The sequence below is a fragment of the Psammomys obesus genome, unplaced genomic scaffold (assembly GCF_907164565.1).
Source record: "Psammomys obesus unplaced genomic scaffold, mPsaObe1.curated_primary_1811, whole genome shotgun sequence".
NCBI classification, from domain to species: Eukaryota; Metazoa; Chordata; class Mammalia; order Rodentia; family Muridae; genus Psammomys; species Psammomys obesus.
Window position 1 is genome coordinate 26273138 of NW_026596079.1, and position 20160 is coordinate 26293297.

The 20160-nt window shown below is 36.1% G+C and overlaps 1 protein-coding gene across 1 annotated transcript; it reads left to right on the plus strand.

Annotated features, from left to right (window-relative positions):
- The first annotated feature begins 1570 nt into the window (after positions 1-1570).
- LOC129690845 (zinc finger transcription factor Trps1-like) lies at positions 1571-19108 on the plus strand. The gene is made up of 6 exons (XM_055626683.1): positions 1571-1576; positions 5100-5226; positions 6648-6763; positions 6958-7059; positions 14882-15004; positions 17875-19108. The coding sequence occupies exons 1-6, from the start codon at positions 1571-1573 to the stop codon at positions 18934-18936; spliced, it is 1536 nt and encodes a 511-aa protein (XP_055482658.1). The 3' UTR covers positions 18937-19108.
- Positions 19109-20160: the final 1052 nt, after the last annotated feature.

Here is a 20160-nt window from a genome sequence, read left to right on the forward strand (position 1 = left end):
AAAATTTCCTACCTCCTCTTCTGCATAGATCACTGAGACTTAAGTGAGGGGTTTGATGAAGACATTGTATTTAGGAATGACTGTTACAAAGTCTCTCACTCTGTACACCGTTCAGTTGTGGATCTCTGTGATAACCACCATCTCCCACAAAAAGAATCATCTCCTAAACTGATGCGGTTCGCAGCCTAATACAGGGACTGTGAACCCTGATACAGAACAGATCTATGGGTCTTCACAATCACAAAAAAAAAAAAAAAAACAAAAAACCACAAGTTCTTTATTCTTAATCATTAGTTTTACCCTGATACTTCGGTCTAGAAATGATACTGATTACTCAGAGATGAATTCACATAGTGCATACTTTGACTATTTACCTGTGAGAAACTTAGATAAAGATATGAGTTTAAAAGGAAAGACCTTGAGATCGTACAAATTTGTGTGTTTTATTCTTGTTCGCTTGTTAAGTTTTACAGGACTGGCATTAGGACTTCATCCCTCTAAGTGAGTTCCACCCACTGCTGTTAGCGGTTGTTTTCAGAGAAGATCCTCAATTGTTCATGTAGCTCTTGAACATACAAGCCTCCAGCTTCCCGAGTAGCTGGAATTCCAGGACTATAGCACACTGAGTAGCAGAAACTAAGTAGTGATTGTGTTCATAGATACTATATTAATAATTTATAATAACTAAGTAAAGAAGATCATGTTTCTTTTCCGTGTGTTATAATGACCCAAGAATTTTGATTTTCTGGGAAGCTGAGTCTTTTCATTACTTTTTCTAAAAGACAGAGAAAATCCTCTGCTTACTGATTAAATATCAAGCGTTTAAGTTGTAAGTTTATACCTTTCCTGGCTGCTACTTTTGCAAGCCAAGAAGATTTCAACAGGTAATAAACATTCAAAGAAATAAAGGGGTGGAGAAGGCTCTGCATTGGTTGCTAAGGAAAATCTAAATCAACCAAGAAGGCGGCTGAAGGTAACTAGTGTTTATGATGAGGACTGAAATGCATTTTAATTGTAGTTCTAGTGCAAAATTGCACCAGTAGTATCATATTAAAAATCACGCTTTCATTTAGAAAAGTGAGCACACCTAAAACTTGAAACTTTGAACTCAAAGATACATTTTCCTAATACTGATTTTACTTCATTTTATGAGCTTCAACTCAGTGGAAAAGGGTTTCAACAAAATGGTTGGCACATTGTAGTTTTATGATATTTTATTGTAAAATTCATTTTTAGGTTGTCAAAGTAAATTCTCACTGCTAATAATCAGGTATTTTATTACCATAGAAGATTTTATAAAAAATAAATAAAGTAAAAAAATTGATTTCCAGATTCTTTTAGGTAATATAATAAATATAGTAAAAAGATCTGCTTCCAGAAGCTTAAGTAAAAATTGTTTTCAGATTTTGTTGTGAATATTAATTTTTATTTATACATGTCTGCCTTTTTCATAATGATTATAACTCAGACTACTGCTTCTACATTCTTTTTCAGAATTTTTCTCCAATGTTTTTGTTAAGTGTAAATAACCCAGCAGATACACCCATGTAAAATATGTGTTTATGTACACATGAAGGTGAGTCTGAAACACAGATCCTCCGTGTTCATTGTCATGCTGCATATGGACATTTGCAGCGAGAGTAGGCTTAGTGGCACAAAATAATTATTTTTAAATAATCCTAAACCAATTCAGGGTGGAAGGATTCTGGCAGCATGAGCTTTAAACAACCTCCTTGAGCAAAACAGATGCTGCTAGCTTTTAAATTTGAAGAGAAAAAAGGTAACAATTATCCTCAAGACTATAGAAACGGGGCTGTCTGACTCTTTTTCCACTCAAATGTTTCTACTTCTTGTGAAAAGTACAGTGACTTTGCATAATGGGCAGGGGGGTATATTAGCAGCAGCAGAAAGGTAAGCAGATAATTAATTTCTTAAAAAAATAATTAAAATGAAGAAAAGCTTTCATGTGTGCTTTTCATGCTCTGCCACAATTTATTTCTTGACTGAAGTGTTATTTTGAATTACATGTCGAGATGCTATGTGGAGCCAAAGTAGAAAATTAATATGACCACCCTACAAGACTAAACTTGGGTACTGAATTGGATACAAAAGAAGCCAGAACCATTCAACGCTTATTTTCCTACCTCATGTTTCATCTATAAGTCCACTGTTGCTTCTTACAATTAAGAAAATTCTAAGTAAAACCAGAACTCAGGTGAAATTGAATTACTTAAATGCTACATTAAATATTTTTTTTACTATTTTTATGATAAATAAAACTCCTGTTACAGATACAAATTGTGCACAGTAAAAAAAAAAAAAAAATCTAGAGAAGTTTTCTGAAATTGTCTACCTCACTGCTGGTTTATATTTGGTTTTCAAAGATAACATCTTCGAGAGGCCTTCCCCAGTAGACTGAGCACAGCACACGGAGCGGGGGACATACAAATGGCATGCACTCCTGTTGGGAGCTTTGCAAAACACATTTCAGGTGTGTGTGTGTGTGTGTGTGTTTTCACTTCAGCAATCAAAGCTCTTTATATCGATAAATACAGTTTGTGGAGATAATTTCAAATCTATTCGACATAATTTTTAACTAGTTCAAATGTTTAAAATTACGCGAGTATCCTTGTGTATTTTATGACACGTTCAGATAGGCACTCACCTTATTTTTCCATATGTGATTGCTCCCTTTCCCCACTGTTACCAAGGAGTATATACATGCTTTAGTGAATGCTGACTATTTTCATCTTATATAAAAAAGTGTCAAGTTCAAGGAAGAATAGCACAGCTGTTCACAATGCCATACCTTATAAAACAAATCTATTAAAGAGGTCAGTTCTTAGAAGGGGTCAAGCTAATGATATAAGTGGAATAATTTGGTCATTTTCCAAAATTTGTAAAACTATGCACATAAAAGACCTTTGTTAGGTTGACTAATTAGCTAAATTTCTACTAATTATTTTCTTCTTTAAAATTTTTACTTTTTCTTTGGGTTACAAAATACTTCACCTGTCTTTTGAAAATGTGTATTATTTCAGATTTTAACCTAGATTTTAACCAATTTATACTTCATTTTTTGAATTGGATTTAAAGGAATATAGTCATACCTTTTGTTCTGATATATATACGCTCATATATATGAGTGTAAATGTATATATATATATACATATATATATACATGTGTGCGCACTTTTAGCTGTATATTCAACTTAATAAGTAAAGTTTTCTGTCTAAACTTATATGCTTATTCATATGTTTTCAAATTCCAAAAAACTTTAGATGTTAGGTAAAAGAAAAGAATTGCTAAAGCCACTTCAAAATGAGCAAATATACAACTGTTTGCACCATAGAGTGTGTAAAATGATTTGTCTGCTGTTATAATATGAGGTTAGTCTTACATTCTGACATTATATTCTTCACATCCACTTTTTCATCAAAGAGGAGTTTTATCACCTCAGTCAGAAATAACCTTCTAAATTTGAAAACAAAAGGAATTTAATTTTTAATCACTGTAATGTAAGCTTATTGTCACCTAGAGATTTTAGACATATTAAAATAGAAGACTTTCAAGCACATTTCATATGGATTTATGTACATGTATGTAACTGAATGTATATGTGTGTGTTTAACTGAGGATAGTAGTCCTATTACAAAGCAATATAAATTTGTAGATATTCATCTCAAATTAATTATTATACATTTTTCTAGGTATGACCCAAAAAAAAATACAAGCTATCAGATTTTTTTCCAATGAGTTAAATATTCATTAGTGTACTTCCTGTGTATAGTATCTGCAGCTTCGTTGTATAAATGAAAGAAACTTTCTGTATCTAGATATGAGCAACAGAGTACATATAAAGCAATGTGAACCATAAAGCATTCTTTTATATTCTAGAAGAATCCAAATGGCACTTATTTTTCCCCCAAATTTCCACTTAATTTTGGATAAGAATATATATCTTGCTGGTTGTGGTCTTTCATATCTTTATTCCCAGCACTCACAAAGCAAAAGTAGGAAGAACTCCATGATTTTGAGACCAAACTTTTTGGTCTACATAGTGAGTTTTAGGTCAGCAAGAAGACCTGTCTCAAAACAAACAGACATACATTTTGTATCTTTGATGGGCTCATGTATCTCAAAGTGAATCTATTACCAAAGTGGATTTATGCACTGAAATTCTTAAAGTCTTTTTGAAACACTATGAAAAAAGCAGGAATGAGAAATAAAAAAAAATGGAATTAAAAAAAAAAACAATTGCAAAAGTGGGAGAAGGTATTCATATTATAAAGCATGTCTAATAATGGTAAACCTTTTTAAAGTAGTTACTTCAATGAAGGAGTCTTAGGTCATCATCCACAGAGACTTTGTTGTTGTGAAAAAAAGTATAAATTATTTTTTCCTTGTGTAGGTCCAAATATGCAAATAAATGTGTTATCATAGTCATTGAGCTATATCATATTGTCAAAAGCTATTTAGCTATGCAAATATAATCTAAAAAACTATATCTTGAAATATACATTGTCTTCTGATGTGAAAAAAGAAATAAAAGTTCAGCAACAAGCACTGTATTTGTGAATTTGTTACATATGGATACATTTTATGTTACTTGGATATTATGTGAGTTAAGAGTACTCTAAAACCTAGAAATAAAATAAAGTGGTGATAAAATGAGTCATGATAGAGTTGTTTATACTGCTTTCCACCTACTAGCGTAAATCATCCTTAAGCTGGAGTGAAGTCCACATTCTCAAGTTCTCTATCATGCCCTTACATAATGTTCTCTATAAAAAAAATTAATTATATCATTAATTATTTAAATATTCCTGTGTAATTTTATTTATGTTTAACCCTGAAAGAGTGAACCCTCTTAAGATCACCATTGGTATGTCAGTCCCACTTATAAAATGTGATATCACTTTAACAAAGATGAAGGCAAGCTGTGTGATTTCATTCCAGGTTAGCGCTGAAAGTGTTACAAATGGATGGCTTTATTTGTCAGCCTATGTGCACATACCTTATATAGCTGCAATATGAACATGTGTTCAAATACACATATCCACATATGCAGTTCCCATATGCTTTTTAAACTGTTTAGGGATTAAACCAACAAGACCTCTTCCAGATTTCAAAGAATATGGAGTGTGAGGAAGATGAAGAATTCTTGTTTAGGATTTCAGCAAGTGAAACTGTGTTTACAAATCTTATTTTGGCACTCTACAAAAGTGAGTCAATTTTGAATTTCATAAAAGCTACGCTTAAAATTTGATTTTCCCACTCATATCACAGAGGTGCCTTTGATCACCTCCCTCTCGGCAGGGTGCAGCCTTGCCAGGCCATAGAGGAAGATGAAGCATCCAGCCCTGATAGGTTAAGGTCAGATAAAAGAAGAAGAGGACCTTCCCTATCAGTGGACAAAGGCAGAAGCATAAGGGGAGAAAAGGGAGGGTAGGTGGAACTAGGAGGAGATGAGAGAGGGGCTATAGTGGGGATACAAAGTGAATAAATTGTAATAAATAATTAATATTTCTCTATGAAAAAGATTTTTGAGAGACATCTCAAAGTGAACAGTATCGCTTTTGACAGAGCTCTGTTGACCTAAGTTCTCAGTGAGTAAATGTGTCTATTATATGTGTCTATTTAACATATAATATAAATGTTAAAAGAAAAGTAGGCCCATGTTGCAGAATCCCCCAGGTCCCTAATTACAACTTTTAGATTTAAATTAAGCCCCTATACTCTGTCACTTACTCTAAATACCAAGAATGTAAAGCTGTTTGGTGATTTAAAAACCATATTATATACAAAAAGCTAGGCCAAGTCTAAAATGCCCTGACCCCCCCCCCAAAAAAAAACTTATATGATGAACACTACATGTGTGATGATTTTTAAAATATGGAATACTCACAATATATGATATGTAAGCTATTATTTGTTCTTTTAATTTTTTTACTTCTGTGTTGGGCTTTGCATTTCAGCATATTTCTCATTTCTTTGCCTAATATTTTTCTTTTTAGAATATGATTATTTTCTTTCTTTTCTTTCTAAAGTTCCTTCCCTTCACAATAGGGAGACATATTTCCTGCAGAGTACTTGGAGAAATGGTTGATAATTTCTAGCGATTACTTAGTTATGTCTTTTGCAGATAGTATGGGAAACTTAATAATGTCTCTGCAGGGCAAAACTGATCCTGACAGGAAGAATATAAACATGAGGCAAAGAAATAATTTTCAAAAAGACACTGTGTTCTATTTTCAGAGCCCCTCTTATGAAATAAAACCCCCCTTTTCAGGAGTTTTGTGTCTGTTTGCAAAGGCAGGTCTCAGGTTTGGTTTTCTGACGCTATGCTCCATGTACAAAATGTCAAAGTTGGAGAGAATTTTAACTGTTCCTTTTGGTTCTGATGACTAAGCAGACATCTTGAGAGTCCTTGGTGAGGTGAGGTACTTCTTGCTGTGGAATGTGATACAGTGTGATTAACAAAATTCAGGTACAAAGAGGGCCAGGGCCAGATTTAAGTGAGCGTATGATTGAAACATATATAAATATATGTATATGTGTGGTACACACACACACACATGCACACACACACACGCGCGCGCACGCTTCTCAAAGCAAAAACAATCACTGCTTTATTCTTGAGCAGCTGCAGCCAGCCGCACTAATGGATGCGCAAAAGCAGAGAGGGAGCCCATAAGGTATGTGTTCGTTTTTACAGATGGTACTGCAGACAAGTTGGTAATTGAAAAGGAAGTCCTGTACGTGAGCTATTTGACGGGTGGGGGTGGGGGGCGAGGCAGCCTATTATAGAACTTTCTTGTGTAATTTACTGGGGCAGTTATTGAAGAAGCAGTCCTCCCAGGAAAGATTTCAGTTATTACTAAATACATCACCATTGTTAAGGAAATTCCAAGCAGTCCTTTTTGAAGTCGTGTTATTAAACTTTTACAAATCAGCTTCGATTCCCCTGTCTGCACAGTGCTTTGATAATGAAGTTGTGTGCTGGTGTCCTGTTCACCTGTGGGAGCCGCATGGCGCTCAGTGTAGATGGAGCTTCGGTTTGAGGGATGATCATATACCAGGTGTCTACTTCAGCCTTTGGAACCATCTCTTTAAATAACTACCATTTTATGCGTCCTTAGGAAGCACAAGGCTAAATTAAAATGTGATAGTACTTTAAAATATCTTAAAGATTGAAAATCTGCATGAAATTCAACATCATTTTTCCTAGTTGTACGTAACACACACATATACATGCACGTACATACACACACTAGTGTTTTTCAGACTCACATTTTGAACTAAATATCTGAAAGCCTGTAATGTGCCTCATAGTAATGTTTGATCACTACCTCTTCAAGGACACAGATACGGGTTTTTAAATGTCACTGTGGATTGTTTTGAACTCTGTATACTTAAAGCTTGTATTCCCTCCAGGAGAAGTGTGTGTGTGTGTGTGTGTGTGTGTGTGTGTGTGTGTGTGTGTTTGAGAGGCGGTATGTCTCTGGTGTAGGTAGGTGTAATAGGTTCTCATAGCTGTGACCACTCATTCAGGGGTATATGCATGTGTAGAGGCCAGGTGTTATCAGTGGTTATGTTATTCAGTGCCTCTCCAAATTATATTCAGTGACAGCGTTTAACACTAAGCTTGGCACTTCCCAGTCTCTGTAAGCTGGCCAGCCAGGAAACTCCATGGGTCCAACTTTCTTTACTTCCACAGTGTTGAACCTGCAGATGTGTACTACTGAGCTGATCTGGCTTTGTAGCACAGTGATAAGGATCTGAACTGAGGGTTCCATATTTGTATGGCAAGCACCTTAGTGATGATGCCATCCTGCATCTCTGAAATCAGGATATATTTGCTTTGATGGTATGTGTCAGAGAAGTCTTTTAAGGCATCACCATTTACCTTATCAACAGATGAAAAATAATACCTAATTATTCACATCAAACATAAACTGGAATAACGTATTTGAGAGTCACTAACCTTGGAATCCAGAGTACTCAGAATCCTGTATACATAGTAGATCATCTGTAAGGGGCAGTCTTTTGAACATTATGAAGGTGTTTGTGAAGTATTTTGCATGTCTATTATTTTCTGTGCAAATTATGATAAATGTTTATAAGAATGTATGATTCCCGTAATATTAGAAGTCATTTTAAATACCATTTATGCATAAATAACTGCTTTCAGGACAGTAGCTCTTCATGGGCTTGTTATTACCTGGGTAACTAATGTATAAAAATTATTGGTGTTTTTGTTTCTTTCAAATCACAGTCAACACTGTAAATGCAAATTTACAATCACGGTTTGTTTCTCCATTGTGAATTATTCTCATGATGAATGTGCTTATAAAATATGTCCTATGAATAAGATATATAATAAATTAACAGAATCAGTTGATATATTCTCCAGCAGATGCTAAATTATTTAACAGTGTCTCCCAAAAGCATATATATATATATATATATATATATATATATATATATATATATATATTCTTCCAGTGTTAGATTTTGTCACTGGCATTGAAGAAAAAAATCTCTGTAAAACAATTAGCCAGTGAATGTAGCCAAAGGAAAGTTGAAAGCAGTTCCATGGTCTCAGAAATGAAAGCACAGAGAAACTTCAGTAGATCTTTTGACAATAATGACTTTCACGTGGAATGAAAAATGACAGTGCAGACATAAATTTTCAACCATATTTTTAGCTGTCCAAATGCATACTTGCTGTGACAGCAGAGTGTTATAACAGAAACAGCATGGGCCAGAAGTCTAAAGATCTGGACTTTTCCAGCTCCGGTTCTGTGACATAATTTGTTTGCACTCTGGATTGCTGGTTAGCTCATTTGCCAAATGTAGGGTATGTCAAATCTAGGTGATGTCATCCTAAGACCTATGAAGTAGGTTTTCTATCTATGCAATAAACTTCTAAAATATTCATGTCTGAAGACTGTCTGAGTAGGTAGTCTGTGTGAGATGCATTGGGAAATTTTGTTGTTTACTGCTGGAATCACCTATTACATATGAGAAGAGATAGAACTAATATTATAGTACCTTAGCAATGGCTGGTTCACTCTAGTTAGGCATCATGGGAAAATATTTATGCACCTGGATATAATAGCGATGACTGGAATGTACAGTGTCTCATGTTGGAGAGCAGGAGTTGTGCTGTTTGTCCTGAGATGTGACTCAAGTAAGCAGGGGAAGCAGGCTTTCTTTCCAAGCTCTGAAATAGGTGATTATGGAATGGGTGCTTGGCTGAACTTTATAGAGTTCCTTTGGTTTTGGGCAAGAAATCTGAGGACAGCTAGGGTTCTTTTAAAGCAGCTGTAGTCATGTTGTACAGCCCATTTCATCTGATTCTTCATAATTTTATTTGGAACAAAAGTCAGCCAGAATATCAGTGACTGTTGCTTTCTCTTGGCAGAAATTTTGCTGTATTCTCATTAAATTATTGGCCAGCCTGTCCTTCTGGAATAATTCTGGCTGTTACAATAAAGCTGATCACTGCACATGATCCACTGTTTTTATTTTCTTGTGTCTGCATCACTCTATATTACAGGTGTTTTGTATGATTGCGTATAAGTAACCGATTCTATTTCTGAAGAAAGAGAATGCGAATACAACATTCTGTGTCTCATTGTAGTAAATGAAAGCAATCGGGCCTAAAACAGTTTTCAGTATTTGTTCAACAACTTGTAAATATATAGTATGGATATGATTTGTGCACATAATTAAGTAGTAAGTCATATTTAGTTCAATTCTTTGAGAGCTATTGATAGACTGTTCTTACCAATGAGCAATAAACAATTAGTAACTTGTTTCTGAAATCCTGGACTACTGCATGTTTTTACAAAGGCTCACCAATAGTCAATGTTCTGATCATTAGAAAAAATTTAGCCCCTAAGATGACTGTGAGTATGGGAAATGCTTTGATAAACTTTCCATGTAATTTGCTCTTGGTGCCCTCCGCACTTCAGCCCTGTGTCCACCAGAAAATCTGTAAGATTCCAGGCCATAGGAAACTGTGTATAGCTTAGACCCCAGCTTGTAGCACAGTGCCAGGCACAGGCTGGACACTCAATAATTATTCCCAGAACTGAATTGAATTAAACTTACCACTGAAATTTTATTACTGCAAAATTGAACCAGAAGGTTCTATCATAGCCATCTGTGTGTTTCCCTAAAATGAAATTTGCAAAGAATTCTTGATATAATCAAATAAACACAGAAAATATTTAAAGAGTTAAAAATATTTGAGGCACATCCAGGGTAACAGCATGTATATCAAATTTCAGATTGATTCGATTTAAAACGGCTAAGATATAAAACCATAAAAAATGTGAGTAAATATTCTCCCTATCAAGGCTTGTTATAAAATTACATGGTCCCAGAATGGTTCTTATTCATAGAAAACTATTATAAAAGATCATTTTTGCAAAAATTTCTTTGCCAATGGAGACTTTTAATATCTTAGAAATGAATAGTCTTGTCTATGAATGTTAAGCCACTTGAATAAATAATTCAGTCAAAATTTCCCTTTATTAATCAGGTGAATTCAGTTTTTAATAATGAAACATGAAAAGACTAAAATTTTTGTTACTGGATGATTCTCAAGTAGTAAAATAAAATAAGCAATAAAAGTAGCTGAAACAACGTGTCATATCTGGATTAACCAACACGTGCCAAATCTCTGCATAGAACGATATATAGCTGGCTGAGGACGTAAGCTCTTGTCTGAGCAAAGCATCAGTGGATGTTAGTGTCACTCCCACAGAGGTTCGGTGTCCACTGAGAGGCTAAAGATGCCTCCTTTTATTGAAGTGTTGGTTACAGATGTTGGGGTGTTTCTTCTGTAGAGACAGATGAGTTGACTTTGTGTAGGTTTGGGTTAGAGGACAATCTTCCTTCACTGTAGCGTCCACTAAACCCAGGTAGAAGAAGATGCACGTGGACTGAGAAGACATCTTCTGTGCATGTTCTTAAGTAGTCATCTTTCCTTCATTCAGAGAGGAAAGATTAGTGCTAAGTACATCCCTCGGGAATGGCAGGTGCTGTAATCCACTTGCCACTCTGCCTATCATTTCCTCCCCAAGCACTGCCTTATTCCAGACCTGTAATTCTCCACTCCCTAGCACAGGGTCAGAGCAGCACATGTTATTACTATCTCTTAAGAACCGCTTGTAGGAAATGATGAAACTTGTAATTGAAACCACTCATGGACACGATGCAGGACCATCAGTAATGTATGAGTATAATAATGGAGAGTTCGGGCTTTGGCCTTGCCTGACCTAGTAACTCCAACATCTACCAAAACTTGGCATCACTACTTCCTGAAAATAAATGTGGAAAAACAAGAACAGACAGTGTATTATTTTTATAATTTTATTTTCTATACCATAATTGATTGTTTCTTCTTGACTCAGATTAATTCTCTGAATCTGAAGGGAACATCTTTAATTTTATTTGGAAAAAAAAAGTGTATATTAGGGGTGAAAATAATTACAAGCAATGTTATTTGCAGCACAGTCCTTGGTGGTTACCATTTAAAATATTCAATGTTCATTTAAAATAAACCAAGAGATAGTTTCTTTTCTTAAGAATGTATCACTCTTAAGGAGAAAACCTACAATCTCTAAGAGGAAGCCATGCAAGATAGGCTTGAAATCATTGAATTCATCATTCATAGGTATTTTCTTTAAGTTAGGGCAAAAATTATTTTCCAAGACAGGCAAAAGGACTCCCCTTTCTGTCCTTTGGTAGCAGACTGCTTCTCTGCCAAGGAGTGGAGTCAGGGGTTGCATACCCCAGGGAAATACCTCCCTGTGTCCAGTCAGGGTTCTTGGCTGTGTGTGGTTTTAGAGATGAGGTTCTGTGGCTGCTAAGCTGGGGACACTATCCAAACTTTCTACCTTTGCTGCTGCTTCAAGAAATTTCCGAGCTTCCAATATATGGTTCTGAGAGGGTTCAAAAGTGCTAAGTTGGTTGAGATGAGACAACATTTTATGTGAAAAATAATTCTCACCTCCCTCCCACTCTGCACCCAAGCACAAGCAGGCTCTTATTGAAGAAGAGGTGTGAACACCTAGATCTCCTGCTCTGACTCAGTTTTCCATTCTCACAATCTATAGGAAATATGCAAGGAAAGTATAACTGACAGTGCGTCAGTGGGTGTGTAAGTGTGTCTCGGATGTTCAATGATGACATTGAAGGCAATGAAAACAAAACTAACACATTTTCTCAAGAAAATATAGTCAAAATTAAATGTCTTTAACCAGTAGCTAGGCTTGCTAGGCGTTTACCAGTCAAGCTACTTTCTCTCTGCTGTGTTTTAATAGTGTATACTACACACTATGAATACAGCGATGTGGACCAGGGGCCATTTCAGGACTGAGAGTTCAAACAGCATTTCCCAGAGTAGCTCCTAGTAAATAACAGAAATAGGTTTGAATACTGTAGCCTCACTCCTCAAACTGATTTGTAACCTCTTAGGCATCTTGATTGAGTTTGAGAATTAAAAATATACCTGATATATTTAACATAAGATATGGTTTATCCTAAATCACAGTGACCTTTACTGAACTACATGTAATTGCTAAGTACAAAATAAAACCTATGGAAACCAGTGCTGTAATTTCAGGATCACCCTACTCCCCACCCCCACTAATGAAGGACAAAAATATTAGGCTTCAAATTATGCAAAGATCGGCATACTTACTGAAATAAGAATTACGCCCACTTTGTCATGCTGTGTCAGGCACCCAGAGCACACAAAAAGAAAAGCAAGTTGGAGTCAATCATTTCACATTCAACCCTGAGCAGACAGGTCTTGGCCATATATGTGCATTGGTTTCCATAAGACATTAAGAGGGACTTTGTATGGCTCACGTTCGAGTTGATTTACCATTGAATTAGTTAGATCTAAGGCAACGATAGGATGTCACCATGAAACATTAACAGTTAAAACCTAAACAGCTCCCCCCTACCCCACCTCAGCGTCCTTTGGATAAATGGTGCTGGGATTGCTTTGTAATTGCACCTGAGAGTTGCTTATTGCGTTCTGGGTGGCAGTGTGCTCTCTACCTCAGCAGCAGACCCCAACTGGGACCCACAGACCTCTGACTGGAATGTTTGATGTTGCTGTTGTGGAGATTTGGAAACTCACAATGCATTCCTGCATATGACTGGGGTTTGGGGCACACAGCAAAGGGGAGCTGGAGATATCATTGTGAAAATCTAGTTTTTATTACATCGCCTAAAGTGGCACAAACTGCTACACTAATGAAATCGTGTTCTTGGTTTAAAAGGGCAATTGTTAGCCTGACTTTTGTGCTCACTAAAAACATTCCCCCAATCTTGTTAAGTTATTGCTCTCATTTTGGAATTTTATAGCTGTGCAGCTTAGCAGCCCTCATTTCTTTACGTTTCATTCATTTTCCTTGTATTGATGATTAATGGAGGATGTCGAATGTTAGAGTGAGCAGGCATCAGCAATTGCAAGATCATAATTAGTTTAGCTGACGAGGGCCTCTGATAGCACTTGCATCTGGATGGAAAAATTACCCTATAGGGAGCTGGCTGCTCACCAGGTCTTTTTAGTGATAGATTGTGAAACACCCGATGAATCAAATGCCCTTTCAATGCCAAGAAAGTGTTCCAGTCTCGAAGCCAAAATTATGTCTGCAGAAAGCTTTCCATTTGAAATGTATCAGAGTACAATTATAACCATTGTACTTTTTTGGCAGGCGTACCACTCTTCTACAGTATAGACTCCAGTTAAATAAATTGCCTAAATTTTATGAATCCCTAAAATTTTGACTTATGGTGTTTGTAATATTTAATTTATAATAAAATTAGGGTACACCAAGACTTTTTCCACTTCTTATCTCACATGCCTATTTTATCATTAAAGGCTTTGCTTCCTAGCAAAAGGAGAGCTGAGCTACAATTTGAGCTTTTTGCAAGAGTATTTTATTTCCTGCCTGTTCCTATTTGTGCCTACACACAGCCTGACTTTTGTTGAAATGAGAAGTTCAACAGAATTGTTACTTGGGCACACAAATGCAACCAGCAGTCCTAATTAGCAACTTTTAAATATTCTTCAGTAATCTTTGAACCTGGTGATTTCATAATTCAGACCTCTACAATCAACATAGCATTCAACAAACCTATGGATTTCTAACTTTAAGGTCAAATTAAGTAAAGAGCCAGTGACAGAACTGTATTATCTAACTTCAGCAGACACCTCGTAAGTGTTTGCATCAGCAATACTGTATTTTTTCCTAGGCAAAAGTGTCTAAAGGTCCCCTCAGGTTTGGAGAATAGAGGGTGTTCTCTTTCAGATTTCATAAGCACAAGGGAAACACCAGAACAGGCAGTCTTACATTATCGTAGTCCTTTTGTTGTAGGAATGGCATACAAAAAGCAACCAGTCTGGTTTAATGTTAAATGTTTTCTATGATGAATTGCTCTAACCTGTATTCAAAGACTCAGGTAGCATATTCCAAACTACTTTAAACATATTGCCATGTGCTATCTCTTTTCCTTTTGTTTTGACACTTTTAAAAGGTATGTTTGGGGGTTGAGCATTTAGGAGCCATCATTGAAAGCATGCAACCCAAAGTTCAAAAAGTTAAAGCTGTTTCTGTGAAAAGCCTTTGGTGTTCCCCACACCTCATCCATCACTGTAGGGTTAATTATAATGAAAATCAGTGGTGCCTATTAAACACAATTGAACCTGACCTCATTATAGGCAGTGTGGTTTTATACTGTCATTGTTGCAAATCTGAAGACAAAACTCCTGGGTTGATTTGGTCTTACTCTCTGGATCATGTGACTCACCTCTGACCTTGGATTTTTTTTTTCCTCCTGTTTCAGAGGCGGAGAGGCTCTGGTGTATTTTGTGCCAATTGCCTGACCACAAAGACCTCTCTCTGGCGAAAGAATGCAAATGGCGGATATGTGTGCAATGCATGCGGTCTCTACCAGAAACTTCACTCGGTAAGAACTCATCCCAGCACTTCAGGCAAAGCTTGCACAGATGCGCAGACCTGATCCACCATTGATATGTACTCTTCCATTGCTTGTGTTGTCTGTCTTTGCAGGGTTGTTTATACAGTCATTTGGGATGTACATATGAGTTATTGTGAAAACGGCTTAAACATTATGGGAGATCCATTTAAGGTCATTAGTAATACATTATGCTTCTTTGATTTAGCAGTAGAAAGGATTGATTTCTGGGAACTTCACATAACAGGTAGTTTAACTACATGTTAACTGAATTGGCTGGATTTAATTTAGGGAGGAAGAGAAACTTCAAAAATAAACAGAAGTTAAAGAGAGAAATAGAAACACCCTGGATGTTCACATTCAAGTTTGCATTTTGGAATTTTAAGGGCTATTTTGGCGGTTTGCAAGCTGGCCAAGCACTAGCACAGGGCAGTGGCACATGAATCCAGGTGTTTCTGGGCCCCACAGCAGAAGGGACACAGGTACTCTGTGTCTGAAATCTCCAGCTAGCTTTGGCTCATGGGGGTTATTTGAATTTTTATCCAAAATGTTAGTTTTAACTCTGTAGTAGAATGTCAACTGACAGATTCCCCATCTAAGGAGGAATTTCTGAGTCCCTGAAGAATGTTTCTATAGTTTAGACAGTGCATCTGTCGGCAAGCACCGACTTTAAAACAGCAGTGTCCCACTTAGTCAATAGAAGTGTTTTTCCCTGTGCCTTTTTTCATTTTATTTGGCATTTTACTGCAGCTCTTAGCACAGGCCAGTGAAAAGATTACAGCTACAGGGAATACACTTTGAGACAAAACATTTTCATAAGTGGACACTGGAAACACTTTTTAAAAACATGCCCGCTGCCAGCAATGGTACTAATGGAGACTACTATAAAGCCCTTAGTCATTAACATGGGTTTGGTAGCAAGACCCTTACTGCCACTTTACATTTTTGTTTAAAACTCTCACCATTTAAGCACAGCAACAAGCCTCTGTTTAATGAGCACTGGCATTAATGGTTTTAATTGAACTTTGGCCAATGAAGAGTCCAAGAATTAATTGAATAGCTGCTCAGCCAAATTACGATAATTTAACCACTGCGAAATATACCAAACTTTTCTAAAAATTATTTTAATATTCATCTGTCCAGAGGCAAGATGGTCTCAGCTTTGAGGGTTTTTTTTTTTTACTTTATTTGATCATAAATGAAAATACATAAAAATTATGTGCACATAAAAAGTTAGACAACAATTACAAAATTGGAAGATTAATTAAATTCCAGGCTTCATTTTAGTATGAAGAATAAATACTGTGAATTTTTACTATACAATAAAAGTGTATGAGACATATTCAAACCAGGGCAGGTTTTCATTCTGAAATTAATACTAGTATCACCAGTAATAAGTGCATTATTTTTATTTCCAACAGTCTTCCTAGTTACAATAGAAATAGTCTCCCAAAGTTCTCATTTATATTGTTTTAATATCTAAAATATTCCCTTTAATACTAACGTCTAAATATTTTAAGAATTACTCACAAATTAGATACCTATATACACATAAATTACCAATAATTACTTGGAAATTCCAGACTGTCTGAACATTCTCCTAAAATTTAATCTATAAATACACATTGATTTAGAATACTTATTTCATTTTACAAATCAAATTTAGAGTCCTTATGCATGCAAAGTTTTTATAGTCTTCTCTGCAAATTTTAGTTACAGAATAAAATTTAGTTATAGAACAATTGAACATGGACGTAGGTACTAATCACATAATGTTGAAGCTGAATAAAACACTTAAACTGAATGTAAGCCAATATTCATTTTAAGTAGACCAGAATGACAGTCCAGGTATTTGAACCAAAGCTGTAGAGGTACTTAGGTTTTCAACTCATGCTTCACCTGTGAAGAAGTAATAACTGTACAGACATCATTCAAACAGAAGAATAAAATTAAGGCCAAAAATTCCATGTGATGAATCCTGAAAATTTCCTTATAGTCCTGACAACACTTTGTGTTTGATTGTGTATGTTCTGATATAAATATCAATTATTTGCCTTTGTGATTCTTTTCAAAGATATATTTATTAGTCCCCTTAAAGCATCATGGCAAAGCACTTTAGTTTGACCGAGTGGCTTAAGCAATAGAAACTGATTTTCTCACAGCTGTGGAGGCTACAAGTGCCAGCTTGGTTAAGGTCTGGTGAGGGCTTTCTGACTTAGTCACATTCTTTGCTGAGTCTTCAGGTTCTGAAGAAAGCGTTTTCTCTCTCGTTAATAGCTCCCAGTCCTGTCAGATTATAGCTACACATTTTTGGCCTTTTTAACCCCAATTTCTCCTTAAAATGACAGTAGTAGACATCATCACGTTAGAGCTTTGATATGTGAACTGAAGCCAGAGGAGAACCACATGTCAGTACATAGTTTGTAGCGATACATGGTTTTTGTTTGTGTTGTTTTTCACTACTGTCAGTATTATCTACCAAATTACTTTGTTGACTAATTTTTACATAATTCAAGGGCTGAATGTATTTTAGAAAAATAATTTCTTCAGGTGGTTTTCCTCACTACTTTATCATCAATGGTGAATGTCCACACATCTACTGAGTCTGAAAAAGGTGCTTTCAAGAAAATTAAAGGTTTCTGTCCTAAATCCCACCCCTTCAAAGATGGACATTGATTTAGGTTAAAACATTTCATTTTGGTTACTTTCTCCGAGCCTGCTTAGGGCAAAAAGAAGAGATTTAGTAAGTCTATAGCATAAAGAGTGTCCTCGCTTTGAACTTTAGTGTAGTTTATAGTTGTGAGGAATTTTTAATGTATTTTTTAATATTTCTCTTTTCTGTATTGTGTGTTTCCCTACAGACTCCCAGGCCTTTAAACATCATTAAACAAAACAACGGTGAGCAGATTATTAGAAGACGAACAAGAAAGCGCCTTAACCCAGAGGCACTTCAGGCTGAGCAACTTAACAAACAGCAGAGGGGAAGTGGTGAGGAGCAGGCCAATGGAAGCCCTTTAGAGAGGAGGTCAGAAGATCACTTAAGTGAAAGTCATCAGAGAGAAATTCCACTTTCCAGCCTAAGTAAATACGAAGCCCAGGGTTCATTGACTAAAAGCCATTCTGCTCAGCAGCCAGTCCTGGTCAGCCAAACTCTGGATATTCACAAAAGGATGCAGCCTTTGCACATTCAGATAAAAAGTCCTCAGGAAAGTACTGGAGATCCAGGAAATAGTTCATCTGTATCTGAAGGGAAAGGAAGTTCTGAGAGAGGCAGTCCCATAGAAAAGTACATGAGACCTGCAAAACACCCCAACTATTCTCCACCAGGCAGCCCAATTGAAAAGTACCAGTACCCACTTTTTGGACTTCCTTTTGTACATAATGACTTCCAGAGTGAAGCTGATTGGCTGCGGTTCTGGAGTAAATATAAGCTCTCCGTTCCTGGGAATCCACACTACTTGAGTCATGTGCCTGGCTTACCAAATCCTTGCCAAAACTATGTGCCTTATCCCACCTTCAATCTGCCTCCTCATTTTTCAGCTGTTGGATCAGACAATGACATTCCTCTAGATTTGGCGATCAAGCATTCCAGACCTGGGCCAACTGCAAACGGTGCCTCCAAGGAGAAAACAAAGGCACCACCAAACGTAAAAAATGAAGGTCCCTTGAATGTAGTTAAAACGGAGAAAGTTGACAGAAGCACTCAAGATGAACTTTCAACAAAATGCGTGCACTGTGGCATTGTCTTTCTGGATGAAGTGATGTATGCTTTGCATATGAGTTGCCATGGTGACAGTGGACCTTTCCAGTGCAGCATATGCCAGCATCTTTGCACGGACAAATATGACTTCACAACACATATCCAGAGGGGCCTGCATAGGAACAATGCACAAGCAGAAAAAAATGGAAAACCTAAAGAGTAAAACCTTAGCACTTAGCACAATTACATAGAAATAGGTTTTCTTGATGGGAATTCAATAGCTTGTAATGTCTTATGAAGACCTATTAAAAAAAATACTTCATAGAGCCTGCCTTATCCAACATGAAATTCCCTTTTTTAAAAATTTTTCTTTGTTTTGATGAGTAGGTTACCAAGATTTTAAAATGAAACATATGGTCTGTGAGAAAGAATGGAAATGATAAACAATTAAACAAAACAAAAACCTATAGTCAAAACTATCTTGCCTAATGTATACTGGGGAATCTCTTTACAGAGGTCCACCAAATTATGGCTATTTTGTTTGTAAAGATACAAATGCCGTCTAGAATTTGAAAGAGTTTACATACTATCATATGAAAGCAGTATTAGGCTGGCTATTGTTGCATTCATTCAAAAACATGTAATAGGTTGCTTAAATTAAAAAAAAATAAAATAAAATAAAATCATGCAATCCCAGCCAGTTGAGGAGATATTGACTCTCCGGGATAATGGAAGGAAAATGGTGCCCTCTCTTTAATTAGTCTCCTCTCATTGACCATGTTTCAGTTTAGACCTCTAAATGTGAACTGTGGCTAGGCTTGTTGAGCGAGCAGTAAGAATCGTGACAGTTGGCGGCACAATGTTTTTGGCCAGCCCTGCCTGTACATACACATGCACACCCTCTTTGATATTTTTGTCCTTTAGATGTCCCAGGATTTGGTAGTCATTTTGTTCGCAGTTTAGATTCATTTTGTTCAAATATATCCATTCTTAAAAACAGTGTCCTCAATGCTTATGTAGTAACTTTATTATTATTATTTTTTTTTGCCAGATATTTCTTTCTTGTTTATGGTGAGCTGGTTTGAAATTTTTTAAGCCTCCTGTTGGTCACTGATCTCACTTGGCACATTGTAACTAAATCCCCCTCACTTCAAAAAAATAGATGAATATAAATGTCAGGCCATGGCTTTAATTTGTTCAGAACACGTGGTATTTCTCCACAAGGTAACCTGCTGTATTTATTTATTATTATTATTTTTGGTTAAATATAATTTCCAAACTTTGTGGTCAGGCAGTATGCAAGGTTACGCTACAACAGACTGACAGTTGGTATATGTACCAATCAATCCCTTCATTCGATTTATACAGGTTTAGTTAAGTAGCATTAAATAGGATTCTTAGGAGATGTCTTCATAGTACTTTTAATACTTAAGGCTTTGTAAAAACT

Coding starts and splice junctions, on each gene's coding strand:
- LOC129690845 (XM_055626683.1), top strand. Junction 6,764..6,957: donor TTGAAAAGGAAGTCCTGTAC/GTGAGCTATTTG, acceptor TTTACAAATCAG/CTTCGATTCCCCTGTCTGCA. Junction 7,060..14,881: donor TCAGTGTAGATGGAGCTTCG/GTTTGAGGGATG, acceptor CTCCTGTTTCAG/AGGCGGAGAGGCTCTGGTGT.